General features: G+C 35.2%; 1 protein-coding gene across 3 annotated transcripts; it reads left to right on the top strand.

Moving 5' to 3' along the window:
* Nucleotides 1-901: 901 nt before the first annotated feature.
* Dus2 (Dihydrouridine synthase 2) lies at nt 902-26,693 on the top strand. Of its 3 annotated transcripts, none has more exons than XM_081757279.1 (7): nt 902-1,050; nt 3,775-3,983; nt 7,693-7,822; nt 9,097-9,429; nt 12,161-12,448; nt 17,896-18,210; nt 22,124-26,693. In XM_081757279.1, the coding sequence occupies exons 1-7, from the start codon at nt 1,034-1,036 to the stop codon at nt 22,263-22,265; spliced, it is 1,434 nt and encodes a 477-aa protein (XP_081613405.1). In that variant the 5' UTR covers nt 902-1,033; the 3' UTR covers nt 22,266-26,693. The 3 variants fall into 3 exon arrangements, with proteins under 3 accessions (XP_081613405.1, XP_081613396.1, XP_081613412.1); XM_081757270.1 differs by having other exon boundaries at nt 7,684-7,822; XM_081757286.1 differs by lacking the exon at nt 12,161-12,448 and having other exon boundaries at nt 7,684-7,822.
* The last annotated feature ends 123 nt before the right edge of the window (nt 26,694-26,816 follow it).

Below are 26,816 nucleotides of genomic sequence, written 5' to 3'. Positions count from 1 at the left end.
ATTCACGATTGCAGAACAAAATAAGATATTAAAAACCAAATTGGTTGATATTAATCTTGTACTGAATTTTTTGCTCTTTGTATTTGAGTTTTCCTGGAGAAATCGAGTTTATTAGCATTTTGCTACTGATTTAGGACAAGAATAATTTGAAAAGGAGTGAACTGAAGTGCAAAGTCCAAAGAAAATACTCAAAAGCTTGTTCACAAACGAGATGCCCCTACTTCTACACGTGTGCAACTACGTCGAATCTGTGGTCGACGAGATCTATGCATGACACTGGCGAACTTCAAATACAGGAATTATCCTGGATCTTGGAAGAAGAGAAGATGTCAGTTCTTTGGATCCTGTTTCACCTGCATCTTCTGGCAGTTCTTACTCCTTGTCAAAATTACAATAAGTAATATTGAAGAATTAAGACCAGGGCCGCCCGAAGAAAATTTTCTAGAGGGGATCTATCTCCATGATTGCTATATTAAGTCTGATATTTCTGGTATTTAATATACGTAGTTTACTATATTACATATACATTTTCGTGAGCCAGAGGGGGGTCCGGGGGGATTTTTTTTTTTTTTTTTGGTTAAGCGATGCTCAAAATATTTGTGAAGTTGAAAAACAATCCTGTGGAGGATCAGGGAGCAGAGTTGTCTTCAGCATTGGGAGGCGATTATATTTTTCAAAATTTTTGAATAGGCTCGTGCCTACCCGGCTTACCCGCTAAAGCTGCCACTGAGGATCTCTATTCTAACTCTGTGCCAAACATCGAATTTTGCGTATAGTGAGATTTCTAATGCCACAAAAAGAGATTTCTTTATGATTTGTTCTGCGGATCAACGAAGAGGAAGAATTAGCAAAAAGTTGAGGTAAGAAAATCATTACAGATATTTTGGCTTGCCCATCTGGCAACGCGACTGGTACTAGTTTCACGCTCTTAAGTAGTGTTTTGTTACTTTCGTAATTTCGAAGAAATTGTTTGAAAATGATTGTTAGTTAATTGTAAATACTGTAATTAACTTTTTATGTGCTTATATATTGGATGATATATTTTCAGAGGTAAGAAGTAAATCAAAAGATTCTGATCCAGAATAGTCCGTTATAAAAACGGTAATTTTACGGTTAAACTAAGTGAGTGCATATGAAAGATGATTGTCTAGAATCTGAATATCCACTGTGGGGAGCCTTTCTGCACAATATAGAAAATCAGTATTTTGTGTACAAGTGTAATATTACTAGTGTCAAATCATGACAAGAGCTATACTAGGGTTTAAATCAGAAAAAAAATTGCGACATAGTAATTGCCACCAGCGGAGTATTTCTGCACTATGCAGAAATTTTATCAATGTGAAACCATTGCAAATGCTTTACCCTGATAAAACATGTGATTTTATGCCATATCAAGTGTTTTGTACACTTCCTCGTTTATCCGCATACCCTCTACCATAGACGCGCAGCCACCGTACCCTCCTCCTGCTCGTACCCACTTCGACGTATCTTTTTTTCGTATTAAATATAAATTTACAACCAAACTTACACACCTGAACATCACGTAAGAAGTCTAAATCATTGCTTCTTACCTAATTTCCCCTGTAAATTTTCCTAATTTTTATAAAAAAACGGAGGGGAATCTCTAAATTTAACTTCTCGGTCCCCCTACTGCGCTCCTGCTCTGACTCGGTCTGTTAGTATTTGTGCTTTTTAGTAGCCACCTAGCGCAAGTTGGTTCGTGTTTTATTCACTGTAGTTTTTATGCTATACGTCCACATTATTTATACTCATGACTACATCACAGTTGCAATGACGAACCGTAATCACTCTGAAATGAGAGAATCACTACCAATGGTGTGGGGGGAATCTAATGTATAAACTGATATGACGTAAAAACCAGTATTAATGCGAAAAACATACACCAAAGTGGTGTCAGTACAAGGGTGGAACAATTATAGTTTATGGCACCCACAATTCAGTGTTCCGATTATAAGTTGAGTTCGTCAAGAATCACGTAAACGGATCACAGTAAGCGCAACAGTGAGTGAGGACAACATGTCCAATAGACAATAAATTCTAACCGATAAACTTGCACAATATACCCTTTTTTTTCATTTGAGAAACAATTTATATAATAAACAACATTAAACAAATCTAACCATAATGTTAATATTGAAAACTAATATTAAAAGAATTATTTTAAAGAAACTTGATAACGAGAACAGAAATTCTTTGAATCCAAACTAGAACTGTGAATTGGACAATGTGTGCCAATAATTTATAATAGAATCATCCGGGAGCGTATCTGTCCGTAGGAAGCAGAATCGGCCAGTCTTTACCTCACATAATTCATTCAATGAATTGATTTCCAGGTAACTGATTCTTCGGAAAAGTTCCTTAAATGGTATTTACTTCACAATACATTACAATACTTGCGTTCGTGTTCATGCGAATCGAAAAGTAGAACGCGTTTACAAGATTTCCCAACAAATGGAGTATGTGGAACTATCGGTTACCCGTGTAGTATATGTGACAGATATGATTAGGTTAAGTTTTTCGCGACAGGTAGGATTAGTGCAATTAATGGAATTAGGTTTGTAGCACGTTTTCGTTGTCAAGGTTGTGAAGTAAATTTGTTTTGTTTAATAAATTACACTAATGTTTTTGTATTCCTAAGGAAATAGAATCCAATATTCGGATACTTTATCAAGTAATAGAGTATCCATTGTCGAGGATCGTAGTGACTTATACATATGCAGCAACAGAATCTTCATACGCTTAAAGGTTCATCTTTAGTGAGATTCTTCAATTAAAAGAAAAAAAATGATAAGATTATAATTGTTATCTATGATCTAGGAGCGCATTGTATTTTGGAGGGCGCGTATTTTAGTTTGTATGCGTTCTCCCTTTTGTGTAATTAAGCTTTGTTTAAGTGCAGGTACCAACAGAAAAATTTGTCCTATGACAGTTACTTTTTCAAGTAATTAGCCGCGAGTTTTCTCTTTTCTTTTTTGTTTTAAATCCAATTTTTGATGTTATATACAGTGGCGGATCCAGAATATGATCAAGAGAGGAGCTAAACCATAGTTTACAGCTTTATCTAGTGTAAAGCAGGATTGAAGCCCATTTTATCCATTGATATACATTCATTCATTGATATATAGGAGAACCATCTTATTTTCGTTTTAATTGTTACAATGGCCTCCAAAGCTTTATGTTTGGTTGGCAGCACTGCTAATCGGATGAAGCAGAAAGGAAGGAAAGAGAAGGTGCTAAGAGAAGGAAGGAAAATATCTGGATCCTTGACTTCAGGGTGCGTCAAACAATGTTTCACTATCGATATTTGCAGCTTACAAAATTTTATCTATTTTTACCAATTAGTTTAATTACAAGAGCATGTCAAGATAAAGGGTCCACCTTATATATATCCACTCGCCTGCTCACCAGTGGCGAGTAGCAAGTAAAGAACATTTGGCAAGTGTACACACTAATTGCAAAGGAAGACTTTTTATAAGTATATATATATATATATATATATATATATATATATATATATATATATATATATATATATATATATATATATATATATATATATATATATATATATTAATAAGTATGGTTTGAAAAATTTTGCTTCAAGTGCTAGGCAGACCATTTACAATCAGTATGTATACTTGGCAAATGCACTTTACTTGCCGTGACTTTATTCGCCACTGGCGAGCAGGCGAGTGGATTTTTCCTGCCCTATATATATTGATAGTTTAGTAATATGCATTGATTGATTTACAGGTTTCGGACTGCGTTGAAATATGTGATGGATGAAGTATCAGCGCCTTCTTCCCATAGCCTTAGCTATCAAAATAAGCTCATTTTGGCGCCTATGGTGAGATGCGGAACTTTACCTATGAGACTTCTAGCTCTTAATTATGGAGCAGATATTGTTTACTGTGAAGAATTAATTGATTGGAAGCTTTTGAGATCTAGAAGAAGTGAAAATGGTAGGACTAAAAAAAAAAGATAGTAATATTTCGCTTAAGAGTTAAATGTAATCATTAGGTCATTTACTGTTCGTTTTAATAATTCGAAGTGGCTTTTACATTTTAGAACTCACTTCAGTTGTATGTTCTACTGCTAACAGTATCGTCAGGTAAATTATGGTAATTCTTTCGCGAAAAGTTTGCTTCGAAAATATTCCGCTTCGTGCAAGAATTTTTACTGAAAATAAAACCCGGGACCTCGCAGAGCATACAGAAAGCACACGTGTTTGTCAGTTGACCATGAAGAACAGCAAGCCGTGAAGGCCATTTACTTATTACACTACATACCTACGAAGGTCTTCTCTTTGAACACATATAAAGGTGACACAATAGGAGAAATAAAGTGATACAAAAGTGCACAACTAGTGCGAGTTTCTAACCTGGGTCTCCGACTCACCTTGTTGATGCGTTAATTACTACGCTACCCAATACACTCCTTCAACAACCGGACATGATATCAATGCTAAAGTGTGCTCAGCCAAGTACTACATGAAGGGGCCACGGTGGCTCAGTTGTAGAGCGTTCACCTCTGATGCATGGGGTTCCTAGTTCGATCCCAGCTCGCACCAAGTGAATTTTATAGTGGACAAACACCATTTGAATGTTTTTGTTCGGGGTTCCACTTTCTTCATTGCACCATTTCATTCATTTCTTATCATCCCGTCTCCTTTAGCTTTGCCAACATAATCGTGGATCGTAAAACTCAAAGTAATACATGGACTGTATCACCATCGGTAATACGGTATGATAGGCCGTGGATCCGGATTCGAATGCCTTTTATTCGTACGTTGTTTCATTCTTTGAATATAACTGAATTCGTATCAACAGAGGAATTGGTGTCGTATAAAGTCGGTTATTGCTTCCATTTTTTTCTCATAAATATAATACAGCTGTCAGTGGTGTTCTGGAATGTAGCCAGTTGGTTGTCCAAGACAACAGACGTTATCGTACAGTCCATGTGGGGTGAGTGACTCAGCATCGACTTAAAGAATATCATATATGGCTGTTCAGAGAATGTACTGGTTAGCATAATAGTTAATACGACGGCTCAGTAAGTGAGAGACCTGGGTCGAATCACGGTCCTGTAGTGGATTTTTTACTTTTTGTACATTACCGAACTAGTCCCTATTGAGAAAACACTTGTAAATAACCAAAAATGTCCATGGTAAGACTCAAACATTTGTTAGTGATTATTTAATACTTAAGTTAGAATTTTTCACGATCGTTAATTATATCATAATTAGTTGTTTACTTTATATATAAAAGGAATGGTAGACATGTGAAGAGGAAGTAAATATTTTGGTAAAGATATTTTCCATGAAGCTATTTATTTATTTTATTTATTTTTCGTGTTAATAACCTGAAATTTATGAAATCCGTTATTTACTGGTAGCTAAGTCTTGCAGCTGAAAGAGGTTGACAATCCAAAATATTTAGCAACAATTCTTAGTTCAAGAAGATGATTATTACTTTGTAAAATTGTGTCCTTGGCACAATCATTACCATTTACCAGATATTATCCTATCGTTAATATTTGGTCCGGTCAGAATATTTTCTTTGTGTTTTTGCTAAATCACCATTAGTGGGTTGTGGATGTAAGTAGAAAAATATTTATTTTTAGATGTTAAATTTAGATGAAATCTTTGTGCTCCAGCTTTGATAATAACAGTAATAAATAAATAAAATGACACAGTTGAAGTTTCGTTACACTTTTGAAGTGTTTGAAATTGTATAAGAACAGGTGGTTGAGAAACTCTCTAATATCTACTTATAGAAGCTATAGCGTACATATCCGTTAGAAAAGTAGTTTACTTTGTGCCTTTGTGTGTATTATTTTAATTGAGTATTTCCTTTCTCTCTGGCAACGTCATCAGCGCCATTTTTGTAACTGTCACCAGATACTTACGTTTACATCTCCTAAAAATTTTGTTTTGTTTGAAGAACAATTAATGCAGAATATTCCTTGACTTAATTTCGATTTTTGATTACTCTTAATAATTGTCCTGTATTTACAAAAAAAAAAAAAAAAAAAAAAAAAAAAAAAAAAAAAAAAAAAAAAAAAAAAAAAAAACTATTCACATCAATAATTTATGCGGAATTCCACAATATGTCTTTTAATTTATTGTTGTATGTGGTTGTCCCTCAATTCATTTTTGATTGTTGTAAACATCACATCATTATAGTTCATTTCTGGACGACCGAAAATTCACAACGAAAATGTTCCTTTAAGATTGATAATTTCAAGCAGAAACTCCCCTACTTACAAATTGTCTTAAGTGGTTTCATTTCTGATATGACCAAGGAACCTTGAGTTTTCAAACATCAAGGAGTGTTTAAGTAATTCCAGATATCAGATCTCTGGTTAATGGAGATAATTTACATCTAGCGTCGTTGGACGTCACAGATATGTTCAATTTAATACTGATTAATTTAGTCATAACGTGAACACAGAGGAAACTAAGAGAAAACGAGGTATCCAATCTCATTGTCTACAAAGTCACCGGACTCCTTGAATGCTATCACAACAACAGTTGTTTCCAATTTGAAGAACATATCTACAAGCAGAGGTCTTGGAATGGGAAGCCCATTATCTCTTCTACTCGCCCATATAATTATGGATCATTTCGAAATGAAACTGTTTAGCAACGAGAAATATAAATTTCTTAATGAATCCTACATTGGTATGACGAAGAACATTTTATTTAACCAGAGTTAAGTATTATATAGAGATGCTATGGGAGAAGAACTCCCCCACTTCCGACTTCTCAAAACATCTACAGGATACAGAACATAATATAGAACGCATCAGTTATGTATATTGTATTTCAGTATAGTATATATTTCAGTTCTTTCGTTGAAAACGATTTTTTGGTACTGCTTCCTTCCCATTTTATGATAAAGTTTTAAGTAGCTGAAGGGGAAATTCACTTATGCTTCCTGTGCATGAGACAATTCCCCCCCTATTTTTAACAAACTTTTATCATCAGTTTACTATACTGCATCATAAAGGAATTTCTGTGATGGTAATTGTTTGGTGTATTAATAATGGCATATGTGTAACATCAAGCAGGCATTAGGAAACCTATTTCGTACTGTAATATAGTTGCCACTATGTTTATCTTCCAGTTACTGGTAGAAATGGGTGAATAACAGAATTTACCACCGTTAAGACTTAAGTACAGTAGGTGCTCCTTAATCTGGCATATTCGGGACTACGGCTGTACCAGATTATCGAATGTCAATCTAGTTTTAGTAAGAGTACCAAAGACAAATCATTCTAGATACAAATGCAAACGACTTAAACGTGTATAAGTGTGATACCTAACCCACTAGAAAAAAGAAACATTGTCCTGAAATGAAAACTGGCAGTAACAAACTAAAAACATAAGAAGTGTGTGACCTGGCCGTCAATGTCAACAAATGCTTGAATCCACCAGAAAAAAATATGGAAATAAATGCGAGCGACTCGATCAGTGCTGGATTACAGAACATGACGAACCCTAGAATGCTGGATTAAAGAGTGCTTACTGTATTTGTTCAGCTGCTAATGAAAAGGAAAGAAGTGACCATATTCCCCTCTTACATTTTAACTTAACATGACAATGGATTTGTAATGAATATATATGTTATGCCGCAGACTTTAATTGTAATCTATTATTAGAAATTTTAGGCACCGTTGACTACATTGATGAAACTGATGGATCAGTGGTGTTTAGGACATGTGCGCAGGAGAAAGAATGTGTAGTTCTTCAAATTGGAACTTGTGATGCGAATAGAGCACTAAGAGTGGCCAAATTGGTGTAAGTATATTGCTGAAGATTCTGGTAGTTTGTTTTTTTTTTCTTTGTTTTCTTTTCATTAACATATGTGCAATCTAAAGAGATTCACAATAGACTGGTTAGCTGGCTACCGTTGTTGTTTATCACAGATTGTAGTAATCTATATGAGCATATCTGTGCCACTTAAAGACTGTTAATATTGACTTTATTTAACCCGTGAACGATAGATAAAATTTATAGATTCAAGTTTTTCGCATAAATTGCAATGAATGATGAATACCTGAAGTGTCCTTTTACCATTACAAACTGAGTAAAGTATGATACAATGATACAGGGTTATATTTAAACCTTTCATCGTTTCTTTTCTAGACTTGTTATTGAGATCGTGTATCAGTGTAAAACACAAAATGAAATCCACAGTTTCTTTTCAGCATTATTAAGAATATCAACTTATATTCTTAATAATATAACTTAAATTCTTAATTAACTTTCAATATTATTAAGAATAGGCCCGAACTCCTTGTCCTCCTTTTAACAAATTTTACCTTGAAATTAATAATTTTCTCAAAATTAGATTTTCGGAAGAAACGGCAGAAAAGGCTTCCGACCCCAAACATTTTTCATCATTTTTAAAAGCCTTCTTGCCACAGTTCTTGTGCATCAAACCACACCGAATTCTGTCCTTTTTGATTTTAGATGCTTTGAAAATTGACAGAATTCGTGATTTTGATGGTTCCATTTGGAATCCTTAAAATTCCATTTCCTAAAGTGTTATCCTGCATGTATATACGTTTCTGAAAGATTACCATCTCTGCTTTAAGGTAGTAAACCACGACTTCCTATCTTTCATATTAACCATGCAGCCTATTTTCTTCATTAATGCAAACCCTTGTTTCCGCTTGCCGCAGTGAAGGAAAATGATTGCAGCAGATGGGCGAAAAGCGGCAACATTTTTAAGCAGGTCACTACTAAGGTAACTCTTGGTGAAAAAATAAAAATGTTACTTAACGGTCGAGCAAGGTTTGACATGGAATAGTTCGAACGTAAAAGTGTGTGCATCAGGGGTTTCAATGTGTAACTACTTTTTGACTTCTTTTATCATCTTCACGACTTTTTGAAATCTTTTATCATCCTCGCGTACTTTCAGCGTCTAGGCCACATGGCCTGTCCTTACTCTCATATGTATAAATTCGACCCTGATATTACCAAATAAAGTAGGCATATGAACTACATGTGTAACTGTATATGATGATTCTAAGCAGTTAATGTTTTTTCTCTTGTTTATTCCTTTTCAGCGAGAATGATGTGGCGGGAATTGATGTCAATATGGGTTGCCCAAAAGAATTCTCTCTGAAAGGTGGCATGGGAGCAGCATTGTTGACCCAACCGGAGAAGGTGCGGAATATTCTAACAACTTTAGTAAAGAATGTAAAGAAACCAGTCACATGTAAAATTCGGATCCTCCCAGACCTGAAAGATACATTGGAATTCTGCAAGCTTGTTGAGGAGTGCGGAGTGGCGGCAATAGCTGTGCATGGGAGAACGAGGGATGAAAGACCTCAGCATATGAATCACAACGATGTGATTCGAGCGATTGCTCAGCATTTAAAAATACCCGTCATAGCTAAGTAAGTATACAGTATAATAATAATAATAATAATAATAATAATAATAATAATAATAATAATAATAATAATAATAATAATAATAATAATAATAATAATAATAATAATACTTGAAAAAGGAAAGAATAAAAAATGTTCTATAGTTTTTCTCATTTCTTTTCTTTTTTCTTTTTTTTTTTAATTTTCAAAAAAACAAGTGTAAGCACACAGAAGAAAAAGATCGTTATTCTTCTATGTGACTTAATCGCCGAAACAGCATTTTCTTCTTTGACATAAATCCTACTATTATCAGAATGTAGTTTACATCAATTTGAAAACATTGCTGCAGAAGTTTTCCGTTGTTGTAGGCGAACGAAACTGTTTCAGCATTTCATTCATTGTTGATAATAATTCTACAGATTCTCTATTGAATATGTTTGAAGATTTTTGTATATAGCGTATAAAGGATGAGACCCTAAGATGATGTCACCTTTCTGAAGTTTACAATGTTATCCTGGGAGGTGATGTCTCTCCTCGAGATGCGAGAAAAAGAAAAGTACCGTGCATATAGATGAGTTATACAGTTTTAACGTAGTTTAACGGGAATAACTCGGCCAACCATGTATGTTACATTTGTCCCCACGAGTCCTCACTCAGAGGTGGAGTCCCGAAAGCGAAACCCAACACTAAACGACCAAGATAATAGACTCAGTATCTGCCAGATAGTCTAATGGTTAGTCTAACGAGAATAGGTGACATCATCGTCTATTCTAATGAACTTACGACACCACAGTTTCCATGCACTAATTCAATGAATTTTAATTTTGAACAAAAAACGTCATTTTCACTTTATTTTCATTGAAGAAGTAACACACTTGTTCGATGTACACAGAAAAAGAATATAAGTATACTAACTTGATATGTTTGTCAGTGCCCCAAAGTTCAACACGCGTTTCCGGGTGGCCACATGTACGTACTTAGTCCGCATTTATTTTCAGGTTAACACTTTCCATATCTCGTCTGGATCCCTGCAACCTTTTAAAACATTCTGAGGTCTGAAGGGATATCTTCTTAAAGGACAAGTTAACCAACCAATTCGGTCTAAATTTTGCACACGATAGTTAACTTGGTATCAGTTTCGGAAGTCGTACATAACGTCTCTCTCCTCCATCACAATTTTGCGCGCAATACCGCGCCAAAAGTTGTGGCAGTATTTGTCTCACCTTTGTCTCTCGTTAGTAGCAACTGATTCTATACCGCAAATTACTTCATTTTTAATGTATTAATTATAAAGTGTGGTTGAAAATCGTAAATATTATTTAAAAACGAAATACTTTATATTATGTGTATGATTTAAAAATCATGTCATTTAAGATTTTTGGGTTTTAGGTTTTTATCAACACTATGTGTCGTGATTTGCATTTTTGAAGTTTACAATTCCTTAACACTACAAGAAGAAAGAAAAAAAAAAAAAAAAAACAACGAAGTGCCACTCACTTTCGACGTCATTTTCTTCCTAACGTTACTGTTTGTCGCTAGGTGGTAACATTGTAGAAACAAAGTACTGAAGGAAAGCAATGCCTGCAAAGACTTTATAGGAGTTCAAAAAAGATCAATGTACTTAAGCTCCAGATAAAATAACAATTTTTGCGCAAAATTGGAACAATTACACAAAATTATGCCTCCCCATAATGTTTTTCTGTCTACTATTCCTTGTTTGGGTCAGTGAAGATTCAGAACTAGCATAGAAAAACAATAGACTTTCTTTTCATTCGTTTTGATGACCACAGTGAATAAGCAGGTAAATATGAAAACGAAATTTTACTAGAAAAAAATCCTTCATAAGTAATTTCAATTAAATTACTTGTAACTTCTGTCATCTAGCCATTAATCTATTGTAAAATTAGAACAAATCCGCTCTACTGAACTATTCGAGTAATGTATAGTAAAATTTGAAGAAATCTATTAAATACATTCTTAGTTTATCTGTTTCTCACTTTTCCCGAACTCAACCAAAGTTTACTCTTAAATGGAAGAGGTAGTAAATTATACAGGATGTCCGAGAAGTCCTTCCCTGATTACAGAAATTGATAACTCAGGCTAGAAATAAGATAGAAATATGAAACTGGTGTTGAATTGTTTACAAACTATAAAAGTTTTGGTCACATCAGTACACTTCCACATGAGCACCCTTGGTAGCACGTAGCACATCTAGGTAATATTCAATTTCCATCCACACATTAGCCAACATCACTGGAGGGATCGATGCAACGACTGTGGTTATTTGTTGCTGCAGGGTTTAATGCTCTTGACATCAGGTGGAGTCCTCCCAAATGTTGTCTGGAACTGTCTCTGCACCGTGGTTGGTGATCGTGTCTCATGATACCACAGGACACACTGTGCCTTCTCCTGGTTGGCTGGCATGGCTTCTTGGGCTTCTTACTTACGTACTACAAACCTAAAACAAACAAAATTGAGACTTGGTAAAACAGAACAAACCTAACACAGACAAAAACTTTTATAGTTTGTAAACAATTCAACACCAGTTTCATATTTCTATCTTATTTCTAGCCTGAGTTATCAATTTCTGTAATCAGGGAAGGACTTCTCGGACACCCTGTATATGTAGAATAGGTTAGGTGCTATGTTTTACGTACAAACACTTCCTGGTTGTTTCCTACGGTATTGGAGGCTAGTCATTTGATACATATATTTTTCGTACATTTTCTAAGGGATTTTCTGTTATTGATTCCAGCGGCGGCTCAAAGGAGATAGAGATATACGAAGATATTTGGAAATTTAAAGAGGAGACTGAGGCGTCGAGTGTGATGCTTGCCCGAGCAGCACAATGGAACTGTTCTATATTTCGGAAAGAAGGAAAGCTTCCACTGGATGATGTAATCAAAGCCTATCTGAAGTTGGCTGTGGACTATGATAATGCTTCATCAAATGCCAAGTACTGTGTTCAGAATATGTTGAGAGATTTGCAGGAAACACCACGGGGAAAGAAATTTCTCGAAACACAAACTTTAGAACAAATGTGGTAAGGATCAGTTGTATTATTCTATTTTTATTTATTGTTTAAGATACCATAAGTTAGCGTTTTTCAATCTTTTGAAGTCGTTGGCACTTGTGTGTGATTTTAAATCTACGGTAAACCGATAAATATCCAACTTTTTTCATGGTTATTTTGTATTTTTAATCATAAAGAAACATTACTGAACTTTAGTTTTCTAACTCAATGGCGTAGACAGAAAAAACATTATGGGGAGGCTAATAACAGCCATGTCGAAGCATACACACACATATAATAGCATTACGAGTATATATACACAGGGTGGCCCAAAAGTAGGTATACAGCCCTGCGTTGTTCAAGAACGTCATTTTACTTTATTTAAATAATGAATTTATTTTCTTCACTCTATTCCGAGTTTAACGTATTAATGAACATACATTCGAAACAAATAACAAGGAAACTAAGTCAATACCTATATGTATAATAATAAGTAAATTGTATAGAATGTTAAGATCCGATCACTATGGGACTGTATACGTACTTTTGGGCCACTCTGTATACTGGCCTGAAGGCTAAGAAATACAGTGTTGGAAACCGATACACTGACCACGCGTCACCGGTTAAAATGTGCTTCATGTGGACGGCCAGAGTCCTTCATGAACTCTTGCGACACAAAGCTTAATATTCTATTTCAGTACATAGAAATGAAGCAAATTGTAGGGGAGAGAGATAATAAAGAAGTTATTTTGTGACTTCAGTTACATAGTATTTAAGCACTGATGTAATTAGCTAACCGATAGAAAGCAGCACTAAACTAAACTTCCTGACGCTGCAGCTAATGAAGAACTATGCCAACTAAATGACGCAAGTTCAACTAGCTGGTCAGCACACCAGCTTTGAGACGTGATTATTTCTGGTTTTCTGGATATGAGTTTCCTACCTCTTAATTGAGGAAGCTTCTAAATTATCTCATAATCCTGGGTCAACATTACGAACATTCCTGTTGTTAACGGGAATAGAATCACTGTGGGGACCTCACATAAAAGTGACACGCGTTAACAATTTAGCTAAGTAGCGCTCACTTTAAAAATTTGGAACGTCGAATTTCTTTTATAGTGCTTTCTATTTTCACCCGCGGATAGTAAATTTTGATGCATATGCTAACGAAAAGGAACTCGAACAGACGAAGAAGAGTACAGTATGTAAGTAATCTTACATAGGGTTTATATAAGAGTTTCTCGGAAGTAAGTTTTTTGAAGAAGAAAAAAAAAAGCAAAATACATTTCCAATATTACTATACTAGGGGAAGGGGATTTCAGTTGACTCAGTGTTCCTCTGCCTACGTCACTGTCCTGACTATCAAATAACGAAAAATAACTACTGTTATCGTTTTGAAATATATAAATGAACTCTTGTAAAGACAATAAAGAGCTATATGTATGAAATATCGATATCCATCGTTAAAGTCTCCGTTATCCGTTAATACATTAACAGATTAGCAAAATCAGTCGAGGTAATCGCTGTAGCTAGCTATCTGTTGCAGAAAAAAGAATTAAAGAATTTCATATGTATGGGATATCGGAGCAGAGTGGTGAATGTATGGGCAGAAAAAGAATCTCTTGTATGTGGGCTGTAGATACCCATCGTTAAAGTCGCCGTTATCCGTTAATTCATTAACAGATTAACTCCATTAACGAAATCAGTCAAGGTAATCGCTGTAGCTAGCTATCTGTTGCAAAAAAAAAAAAAAAAAAAGAATTAAAGAATCTCTTGTATGTGGGCTGTAGATACCCATCGTTAAAGTCGCCGTTATCCGTTAATTCATTAACAGATTAACTCCATTAACGAAATCAGTCGAGTTAATCGCTGTAGCTAGCTATCTGTTGCAGAAAAAAAGAATTAAAAGATCTCATATGTATGGGATATCGGAGCAGAATAGCGAATGTATGGGCAGAAAAATTAATTAAAGAATCTCTTGTATGTGGGCTGTAGATACCCATCGTTAAGGTCGCCATTATATGTTAATATGCCAACAGATTGACTCCGTTAACCAACTCGGCTGAGATAATCGCTGTAGCTATTAAAAAAACAATTCAAAAATTCGCTTTCATGTATAGGATATGGACTATACATAGCCACCGTTATTCGCTAATATATTAACGGATTGACTCCATTAACGAACTTGGTTGAGGTAATCTATTGCAAAAAGCAGCCTCCGTTAAAGTCGTCGTTATTCCTTAATATGTTAATGGATATACTCCACTAACAAACTCGGCCGAAACAATCGCTCTAGCTATCTATTACAGAAACAGAATTCAAAATTTCGCATCCGTTCAAGAGTTATCATGCGGAGTAATGGACGGACGGAGTGACAACACAATCTTATAAGTCTCTCTGCATGATCCAAATAATAAACTTTCCTGTAAATCATTAACTTCCTCACGGTACACCAATATTATTTAAAATCTGTGCCCCTATTCCTACGGTTAAACCATACTTAGGTAGAGAAAACTTTAAAAAAAAAAAACTATCTTGAAAAATGTCCTATGTAATCAGCTTCCAAGTTCATATTTATTTTTTTATTTCTGCAGTTAATTTAATGCTTTTCACTAAAACCTTCAGATCCTGTAAAAAGATTTCTTAAATTCCATTCCTTGTAGATACTTGGAACATGTTCTGTTCAAATTAATTTATTTTTTGCTTTAAAATGTTGGGTATCTGTAAAAACCTTAGTATTCCTTAAATACTATAAATAATAACCATGTTCGGTGTTTTGGGGGTAAGTGCTTTTTTAATTAATACTAATTTTGCATACTATTAAATAAAATAGCAATGTATATTTTTTTAAAAAAAATAAAGGAACTATTAGGGCCCATTTTAATGAAGCATCAGTAACTCCGTTAGGAATTCAGGATGACTACCTGTGATCATGCAGTAGCGCAAAAGGTGGAGCAAGATATGCGAAAAATTTATTAATTACGATTTTCTTTATATTTAATCTGGCTTTGGGGAAATTAAATTAGAAGTGTCGTGGAAAAGGAGATAGGGACAAGGGAGTTCATTGAATTTAAACTAACTTGAAAGTTACATGTGTTTCAGATTACCTGTGTTTGAATTCTGTCCCAGTTGCACATTTCTCTCCAAACTTCGTTAAATATAAAGTTGGAAGTATATAAAATATACAGAAAATCGTTTCACGTTTACGGTGGCGAATTTTTACCAGCTTTCAAAACAATACCACAACACCACCATCGGTTGTGCTCAATATGCAAGACTTGTCGCCCCATATCTCAGTTTCCACTGCAGGAGACTGCATTGTAATACAGTTTGATCAAGTCTATTCCATTTTTCTTGACAAACTTTTCAAAGACAATCGAGTGTGTCGAGGGCCCAATGCTCGTTTCAACAATAGGAACCCACAAAATTCTATGGGGGATGGATTAGATAATATCACAAGAATATCTGTAAAACGGATTCCATGAATTACCGTTTCACTTGCTATCCGTTTCATGTACGTCACCGTTGACTTCACTGTATGACTGGATGCCTTGTCTCGTAAATTGCTACGCGAGAAGTGTCGCTGCCATATAAGAATAGAATGTTATGGCTGTGTAGTGGCCCTAGATGTTCATTTAGTAGTAAACTACATTTATTTTAGCCTTTTTGTCTAGTCTGCTTGACGTAAGTGTGCCATTTTATAGCAATAATTTCCAACAAGCATAAAGTCACGTTGAATACTTTCAGCATATCCATGTACCCAGTTAGAATGATCTATAGAATCATGGGAATGATAGAAGATGACTCTCTTTTAATTACATTCCGATAGACACACCCATGCCTCGTCCAAAGTCACTACAAACTTCCACTGTTCATGTAAGATGGCGTTTGAACAGCAGTCGACTGTTCGTCTTATGCTTCTTTGCCAGATGTAAATCTTGCGCAATTGTTCTCTTTTGCGATCGCGGCGGAATGTTGTATTACCCTTGTTATTGTTCTTTGAGACGATGGTTTATCAGGTAGCACCAAGAAACTCACCTACAATTTCTACGATGTCTAATGCGTTGAGGTCCAGCAACAAGCTGTGTCCGTTTTGTTGCGATTCAACAATGTTGATTCCTTTCTTCGATACACGGAACCCATTTGTCATTTAGTTTTTACTTTTTTGGTTATAACCAATGTCAGAAAAGGCATAAATGTGGCCTTCCCGAAAGGCGTAATTTTCGGAGCTGTATGACAACTTGCACCCCAACAGCTGTTCTTCCTACAGGTAGTACACAGTACTTTCGAACTGTGCTCAATAACCTCGGGCGTATTCACGCGTGCTGCTACCTAGCGATCGAATTCAGTACCATAAACCTGAAACGATCTTCAACAGTCTTCATATTATCACTTGTATAGTGATAGTTTGTTTCTGTTATTCCGTTACGTTAAGCCTTATTATTCTAGCTCAATATAACTTCCATTAATGGAAATAGACTATGTTGTTTTAAAATCCGTTAAGCTGTTTATCATATTGTGGAACGCCCTACAACATTAGCAATAAGTCTAATCGATTTAGTTGCTACTTATTTATTTCATACTGGCTCTATTTAATTCGCACGGAGAAAATAAAGTTTAAGTAATATCTTTCAAAATAAAGAAACGCGTGAAATATTTAACGACAAGTAGTGCATTTGCCATTGCCGTATCGATTCGCACAGGAAGAATAGTGTCAATGCAAAAAATGCGAAAGGTATGCAACCTGGACGGCAGGAAAAACTGTTGGGTTGCCTGCCTCACAGGCAATATGGTTCACTATACATATATGTTCTTTGACCCTCCGTCATTCCTCGAGTCAAAATTAAAAAGTGTCTTCGTACGTGATTAGAATTTGTGGAAATCTATCTGTATTGAAAACTTGGTGGCTCTAGGTAACTCGTTTCTGTGTAGAAATTTAATGACAGACACACATACATTCTTATAAATATTAGGGTACATTAGATTATCTATACATCTCAATAGATAGTCTACTAAGGGCCTACAAGATATTCTCACAACCTTTGAATAATCGCTATAAGTGATTACATGAGTACACCACTGCCTATAAAACTCCAAAAGGTACAAACTGACGTATTATCAACGACTCACGTAGTTATCTTGACAGCTCCTAGATAGCATGTTACTTCCTCCCTTAACATCTATTACCATAACATGCTGACTCTGTCTCACAACTCTTTCCTTGCAAATTCCATAAGAGTACTCAGTGGAAGATATCGATAGAGTTGTAAGCATTTCTGTATGAACATGTGATGTGTGACTTCCCGTAGCAATCATTTTCATTAACTAAAGGCTGTGAAAATACAATGTATAAAGGGTGGTCTCCAGACACTGTCTGCTACAAAATATTAATATACAATAATCCAATACAGTTGATATTGGATACTTATTATGCTGAATGCATTCTGAAAACTGACGAATATATTCTCTCTATTTAGTGCCCTGTGGGATCTAGGAGATTATTGTCGGATGAAACAGTTAGAGCAGCGTCTTGCCAAAGAGAAGTCATCAACTCCAGTAGATGTCCAGCCCCGTGTGAAGCGAAGAAAGCTGGATGATGATGAGGATGTTACAGAACTGCAGTGCGTATTTCTTAGGAACTTGTATAGTGATGTGGAATTGCCGAAGACAAGGTTGTTGTGTTGGACGCGAAAGAAGGGACTTCGTCAACCTGTGTACGCTACAACACAAGAAGATAAATTGTTTAGGTCTGTCGTTAGTGTGGATGCCAAGAAATATACCTCTTCGTATTGGTGAGTATTTTAGTAAATAAATTATTATGTATATAGCATACTCTGAAATTAAACGTAATTTGTAGTTTAAATTCTTAGTTATGGCTTGTAAGCTAAAGAAGATGGAACAATTGGTGCTTTCAAAGTAATGAGAGTAAAATTATTTAGAAAATGAACGAATATAATGTTATAAATCAGGGGTGGCCAACGCGTAGACCGCGGTCTACTAGTCTGCCTGCTGTGTTCTGTGTCGTACTATTTATTCTGATCACTGTTATTACTGTATGATTTCTATCGTGCTAGAGAACAGGTGTGTACATTCTGAAATGACATCAGAGGTTTTTGAAATGACAAATAGCTCTCAATTCTAAAAAGATTGGCCACCACTGTTAGATAGATTCGAAAGGTAATCACCTTGCTTTTATGCATCTTCTTCCAGATTGTTCAAAAACTGTTATTAAATTTTGAATTTTCGCCCACAGCTGTCACAATTGAGTGAATCTGAACTCATGTGCAAAGCTTAGATCTTGTGCTTGGTAAAGACGGTGAAGATGTTAACTTTTCTGATTTTATTTCAACTTCTGTTCAGAGTGCCTTGTCGAAATTTTAAATCCTTCGTTCGAATGAAAAAGATCTCGTATGCTTGTCTTTCTATGAATGATGATTGTTGTGTTTTTTTGTTGTTTGAAGTGTTTCGAAATAGCCGACGTTGCAGCATCATTGTGTTTGGCGTCACAGGTAAAAAACATAAAGGACATTCTAGACGGAAGTTAGAATAGCATCATTGACACCATCACCATCGTTACCAACCAGCATCGCAAGGATTTAAGATTAGTATACTATGAAGTCGCAAGAAGTTAATGTATACTAGTTATTATTATTATTTCCTGTGTAATTCTCATACATCTTATCCCTGCGAAAGCCTTCCTTCTTACCTTTCATGTCTTGAAAACGCTGACAACTGGTAGTGAAATTTTGACGTTTAAGATTTCCTGAGCAATCTATAATAGGGTACGGAATAAGATGAGTCACTTGTCGGGTTTAATTTATAAGATTGCACTTCAAACGTCTTACATTATACTTTTTAGCATGTTGTTCTTCTCCACAAGGTCGTATGCAACTTTCAATTGAACCGGAGTAGAATACACTATTACTTTGCTACAGTCCGCACATTCTTTAAAGAACCATTGTTGCGTAAGATAGATTAAAAATATATTTGTAACTGTACATTTACTTAATGTGCGGTTCGCTTTACATAAAACATTAAAGAAAAATAATCCTCTTCTTAGTAAAAAGCTAAGGTGCACGGTCTCGGATTCAGTCCTCTGTAGAAATGGAAACCCAAGTAGTAGTTCAGTTTCTGCGATATATCTTATATATCCTTGGTGCCGAGAAAGGATATTAAATTACTACGAAAGAGACAGAAAGAACAATTTCTGAAGTTACATTTTTTTTTTTTTTTGTCACATCAGAAGTATTTCCTGTAGCTAAAGTAAAGAGTAACACTCATTAAGCAGAGGATAATTCGTGCAGTTGTAATAATTTTGTTTTTATATAATGTTGAGAATACTTAATTTAGCTCTCCAGAAACATACTTCCAATAATAAAACTCACTAAACGATGAAATAGGGCATGAAAAATCTTCACAGATTATTCTCTGATTAATGGATCAATTTGCTTTTGGACAGTTTGGATATTGATGTCCTGCATTTGGTTGAATTAATGTGAATATTGTCGCTCTGTACAAAATATATTGGAAAGATAGAGAAAACGTGCAGCCATCTATCGACAGTAGTTGATCCTTTATATTTATCTTAACAACCCTGGTAGTAGTAATATTTTAGAAAGATTTTGTTGCAAGACTCGCATGCGGTTTCTGTCTTAACCTATGCCTTCATTGTAGACATTGAAATTGTAGAACGACTCGCTTCATATACCCACTTATTTGTCTGTCGACAAGTATCGGGTTAAAAAAGTAAGACACAGTAATTTATATATTGTTTTAAGAATAGGTTTCCGGTGGCTCAGTGATATATCGTTCATCTCAGGTGCACGGGGTCTCTGGTTCGATACCAGACCGCGCAAAGTGAACTTGGACAAATACCGTGAAAGTGGGTTTTCTCGGAGTTCTCCCGTTTTCTCGCACTTATTTCATTCCGTTGGTATCATCATCGTCTCCCTTAGCCTCGATGCATAATCGTGGGACGTTAAACTTAAGAAAAAATTAAAAATAGGTTTAATTTACGCCGTTATTCCTCTATTATTTCCGATTTCAAAACAACTCACTGTTTGTCGGCAGCTACCGTTTTCAAATTGTATCAAATGCGGTACAGTTTGGAAGACTATCTTACTTTAAAAATATGACCAACTGAATTTGTATGTTATAGTTAGTGGTAAAAATTTATATTTACCATTACTATGTACGAGCACTGTTTAGTCTTATTTACACTCATTTCTTGAGCGATTTCTTTACACGATGTCAGGATGATAATTTACATTGTCTTACCTATGAAATCGATACCAGTAATTTGCTAAAATCTTTCAGTGTGTTAGTCTACTGTTGCTGTCTTTCGTTTTGTAATCGCGTGTCGCGATCCTAACCATCTTCTTGGGGATCCATATTTCTTTCAATATATTATGTAACTTTTTTTGCTGTTATTGTTTTAGATTCCAAATTAAATGCAATGCATAGGTATGGGAAGTCTTATTTGTGTGTAGAATTGCTGTGTCCATCCGTTTGCTGACAGCTGTCAGAACAAAAGCGGTGAAGAGATAGCAAGAAAACAGTTATTCGATATGAATTTAGTATCCCAGTTGAAACCGGAAGTGGTAGAAATCAACCATTTCCGATTTCAATATTGATTCCTGTACAGCAAATACTAAAAGAGAGCTAGAAACTTATTGAATTCTTGAATTTCTGTAGTTTGGAAATTTGTCGCAATTTCACAATATGAAACAAATGTCTCATTTTTTTCGATCAAATCACTAGCTTTCTCAAAATCTATAAATGCAGGGTGATTATAAATGATTCATCGGGTTTGAAAGGGCTCTATTAAAAATTTATCACACATACAATGACGAATGATACATGAAAATATACAGAAACTATTCAAGTTTCAGACATAATGTCACAAATGTTCGATGTCGCTTTCTTTCTTCACATCTATGCGGTTGTCTAGGATTTGGGTTTTTTGTTTAGCGTCTCTTTAAACAGCGAGGTTGTAAGAGTCGTAAATCTACAGGTTAACGTGAGATCTGAACCACACGAGCTCCCGCAGGGAATCGAACCTGGTCTTCCGAGCCGAAGGCGTACAATAACCATATAGCCGTGAAGGATCTCAGCGGTAGTCTAGTTGGCCCCACATGCGCTCTAGCATACTCCTATTAATAGTCGTAAATTCAGCTGTAATGCGATTCTATAGCTCACCCGACATTATTGGTAGTGATGTTCATACACTGTACCTTTCGCATGCCCACAAAAGAAAAAATCGCCGTGTTGACTTCTATGGGCTATTTACGAAACTCGCTCTACTAACTCTTCCAGTGTTTCCATCAGAAACGCTTTTACCTTTGTAAGGCAGCCAGTGCCCTTGAACTGTCAATACAATCTCAGAATGCTTTAGTGAGCTGGTGGTACAGTTGTAAAGTGTATACCGAGTGCACGCTATACAGTAATAACGGAAAACATTTCCAAAATGCAGAATGCTTTCTGGTGCATAGTCGTTTTGGAAAATAGATTTGTGCTGCCATCTGTCGCCACGAGCAAAGATTACGAATATGGGAAACTTTCAAAGATCTTTCGTTTCATGATGAGCACAAATGTATTGTATTAATATACATTTCACGTTTAAAACAGGTGAATCATTTATAATCACCCTGCGCCATTATATTCCCATTGTTGTAAGTCTGTTTAATTTTTCTTTCTTTTATGCAGGGAGAAGAATAAAAAGTCTGCGGAACAAGGTGCTGCGTTGGCTTGTCTATGTTCTTTGGGCTTGATTGATTTGGACACTGTTATAAAGAATGGGAGCTTATTAGATACGTGCCACAGCTTACCACATGAGATTAAGCGGTAGAAGAGGATGAAAATGGTTTGACACAAGATTTTTACTTTCATTCCTGAAAATGGCGTATGAGCATTTGTGATACAGAGCTCTTCATTTATTACCAGTAAACTTCTGAAGTTTCATTTAACAAAACAACTCATTGTCAAATATTTTAAATCACTGAACGGTTTATTGACTAACGACGAAGAAATTACGTTTATCGTACATTCGCTACATTTACTGATTGAAGCTATAGGTTACATATTCATAAGAAACATAAACCTACCTTCGTACCTCGAAGTCGTATATATTCATTGTATAATTTCAGTCTGCTCGGAGATCTTGATCAACATTTTTTTTTTTTTTCTGCGTCGCTGGAAACTCTTGCCTTACATCTTTTTATGTGGCTAGTGTACTTTCCCGAAAATACAAATTTACCATACAGTATTCGATACAACACTTGATTGTTACTGATTAGCACCTGTCAACTTCACAGGAAAGAACGTGTTGTGGAAGTTACTCAGATTTTACACTAAATTCAATTTTATAATGGGTGGAAACTGTAATTCACTATTGTGAATATATACAGTTGCGCTATATGTTGCTTGCAAAATTCGTGTCAAAATATAAATTCTTATTCTTTTTGTATTTTTTTAAGATATTACGCTGCGAAGTTAAACGCATACTTTCGAGCATAATATCTGAAACAAAATAGAAAAAGAAACTAATTTACATTTTGGAAAGAAGAATTTGCAAGCAACATACAACTGTATGTATTCACAATAATCAATAGTAGGTGCTAATTATGAGAGTAGTCCTAAAAAAATACCCGACATACCAAAGAGAACACAGAAAGTTGGGGGAAAATCTGTATTCTCGGCATAGTCTTTTAACTCGATACATTTTTCCTGCCGAAATTCAATAGCTTCGATATCCTGTTTATAGTGAGAACCGTCGGGCTCCTCAAAATAGCAATTAACTGCAGATCCCACCTCTTCCTTGGTGGCAAATATTTTACCACCGATATTTTTTTTTTTTTTTTTTTTTTTTTTAATTTGGAAAGAGAAAATAATCAGAGGTGGCTGAATCTGATGGATTTGGTGCGTGAGGAAGCAAATCAAACTTTTGAGTCATTGATTTTAGCCATCGCGATAACGGATATGTAAACTAGTGCATTGTCCTCATGAAATAACTCTTTCTTTTTCGCCAAATGCGGGCGTTTTCTTGATTTCATCACCCAAACGCTGCAGTGAGTTTGTATAATACTCGCCATTGATTGTTTATTCATTTCTTTCAAGATAATTAATGAAAATTACCCCACGCGCATAAAAAAAAAAAGATTCCATGGTATTTGCAGCAGATGGAATTGTCTTCGCCTTCTTTGGAGCCGATTTACTCCTTTCAGTCCATTGTTTTGACTGTTCCTTCGTTTCAGGTGTGAAGTGATGGACCCATGGTTATGAATCGATGCAAAAAGTCGGCTTTATTGGTGTGAAACATCCTCGTGACGCTGTTTTTGTTCTATTGTGAGTAAACGCGGGACCCATCTCACACAGATTTCTCATGTCCAAATCTTCAGTCAATATGCGATGTATAGCACTTTTTGAAATGCCTACCACGTCTGCTAGCTTGCGCATTTTCAGTTGACTGTTATCCAATACCATTTTTTAGATTTTCTTCAGCTCATTTAATCGACACTGCGATGATAGTCTTTGCAACTTTTTACGGCCTTGTTTAATCTCTGCCACCAAATATTTTACTGTTATAAACGAAGGAGCAGACTCTCACCTAGCTTGGTTTTGATATTGGTCGAACTGAGACCTGTCAAATGAAAGTATTGCATCACAATCAATGTTTAGAAATTCACTGAGAGCTTTCACGATTGATGCCTGCCAAACTAATACTAAATAACGTAGCTTTATAAGGTTGGTACTTTTGACCATAGTAATGTTTTTCAAAACGACCGCCATCTATACGTCCGGTCGGATACTTCTGGGACCACCCACATAGTAACGTAATTAAATGCTTTACAGAATACTCTGTGGTAAACTTCTTTTTAGGAAAGCATACTTTGTCACGAAAAGATGTAAAGCACGAGTTTCCAGCGACACAGAAAAAAAAAAAAAAAAAATGTTGCTCCTCAGAAAGCAGATTGGAATTACACAATGAATGCATAAAACCTCCAAGTACAAACGTAATTTTGCTTTCTTACTTCACCTACATTTTTCTTTTTAATTTCGAAATAAATTGACCAATTAGCATAGCTTTCGGTACCGTAATTTTCTACGTAGAAAAACTTAAAACTACAATCAAATTGTCAATTAGTTTCAAATAAGAAAAAAGGTTTATAAGGCTGATGTATGTCTTGGAGAATCTGAAATATTGATTTTAGATAGTAGTTTTAAGGTACGAAAATGCCACCCACGCTAGATTTTTATACTATATATATATATATATATATATAATCTTACATGTGTGTTAAAGCAGTGAAACAAATATTTCCCGCTATGTTGTGAGGTTCGACCATTATGGAATTCTTCCTTCTGTTGCTCGACTTGAGTCAGCATGAATATGACAATATAAAATTTATTTTTATATAAGCAAAATCTTGTAGTATCTTATTTGTGTTCTGCTTTCATTTTCTCGTTATTTTTCTTATTATAAAGCTCTGTGCTAGACGCTTGTATATCGTTCTTTGTACTTGTTACATTATGGAAATCAAGTAGCATACGTAGAAAGAAGGCGAGAGTCTGCATTCTACTACTACTACGTAGTAGCTGTATCTATACTACCAGCTGTTCCTCTTACTTCTAAACGACCTTAAACAAGCCCAAATGTAAACCAAAGCATGCAGATTCTCAGATGCATGTACTGTTAAGTAAAATAGCTAGTGGTTGGCACGTGGTTCCGGGTTCGGTTTCCGGTGAAAGCGCACAAAAAAATTTCACAATCATTCCCTTTCGTTAATCCTCACCTAAACGACAGAACCGTGGGATGTTAAACTAAAAATAAAAATCATTTATCAATAGCATTATACTTTTACTACAGAACAATCATGCAAAACTAAAAAGGAAATAATAATGGAAATGTTCCCTGTAAATATGCACGATGATTGACTCTTACGTTTAAATTTGTACGTGTATATTTTGCTTTCGAGTTTGGCAGATGCTCGATTTCTTGTTCCGAGTATGTTGTAAGAAATAAAAACAATGGGGTTCTTACGTACTAATTGAAAGCTTTTGTGTACTTACGTTACTGTTACTTAAAGAAAAACTGGTTCGATACTTGTTTTCATACTTACCTCCGTTTCTTCTAGAGACAGATATACATAAACATTGCAATATTTTAAGTACTGCTCGGTGTTTCTTCCGGCAACTTTCTTTTCACATCTCCTGCTTTATTGATGGTACTATTTGCTACTCCCTCCGCGCCCCCCCCCCCCTCGTGTTCAGTTTCTTGTATATTTTATTATTGAGATTCCTTAGATGCGTTTCTGCCGTACTTTATCTATCTTCAGGAAACTTGAAGATGAGTAAAAAATTTAAGTATTCTTTTACAAATGTTACCTCTTTTCTATAGATGCAGATGTAAAAATAAAAGCCTTCAGTAAGCGTCGGAGTGAAGCATCACGAGCCAATCGGATTTTTGAATAGCAGAAAGATATATTTGTTTATTACCGTTTAGAATAATAAAGGAACTCTGAGTAATATGTGGCGTCTGCAAGAACTTATTCTGGAGGAAATATTAAACAGTCCTTAAAAATCTTTAGAAAAAAATGTGTATGAATCTTAGGTAGTGGGGAGATAACGTACTTTTTTTTTTTTTAAATCCTGCCCCTATCTTTGAAGTATTCCTATCCATAAATAGAATTAAATTCAACAAAACCAAACACTCTTTGGACAATTGAACCTTCGCTTCAAGTCGCATCATTATAATTTCGTACGTATTTTAAAGACTATATTCCTGCAAAGAGGAAGCTGGGCATATATATATAGGGAATATATATTTATTATAACAAGGCTACTTTCTGCTGGCTACTTGACAACCAAATATTGTTGCTGAGCTTTGCTTTTTTGTGTAAATTTGTGAATAAATTAATACATTTCAGTTTTTCCTTGAATACAAAATGATGTATTCTAAAATATCTGATTGGTCAGTTTACACAATTATTGACGGAAAAACTAAATATTTGTTTTGGAGTATACTATTCTGATGCTGCTTCTATATAGACATTACTTTTGTTCCATAAATAGCCATGATGAATACAATTACTTAATTCAGTACCTAGAACTATATATGAAGTTAATAAATAAGCGACAGGATTCATATTACCAAAGAATTGTTATATATTTTGTTTAGAGAGATTTTTGGATCTATGTACATATAAAGGTATGTGCAGATTTATTGTACAATCACTAATTTCCGAATGGCCTAATATATAGCTTTGTATTGATTGATCTTGGCTATACAGGGTGTCCCAGAAACACTGAATCACTTATGTGCGATAGGTTAGACTGTGTGATTGTTTCTAGTTTTATAATGGTGTTTTCCCTTTTTGTTCCTTGTCATTCTTGTTTATAC

Source organism: Thermobia domestica, chromosome 1 (assembly GCF_964235325.1).
Source record: "Thermobia domestica chromosome 1, izTheDome1.hap1.1, whole genome shotgun sequence".
Classification (NCBI taxonomy): domain Eukaryota; kingdom Metazoa; phylum Arthropoda; class Insecta; order Zygentoma; family Lepismatidae; genus Thermobia; species Thermobia domestica.
This window is presented reverse-complemented; position numbering and strand designations above follow the sequence as displayed.

Excerpts from the sequence above, each read along its gene's own strand:
- Dus2 (XM_081757270.1), top strand. Across the intron at positions 12,449-17,895 it reads CAAACTTTAGAACAAATGTG|TGCCCTGTGGGATCTAGGAG; the intron begins GTAAGGATCAGT and ends CTCTCTATTTAG. Across the intron at positions 18,211-22,123 it reads AAATATACCTCTTCGTATTG|GGAGAAGAATAAAAAGTCTG; the intron begins GTGAGTATTTTA and ends TCTTTTATGCAG.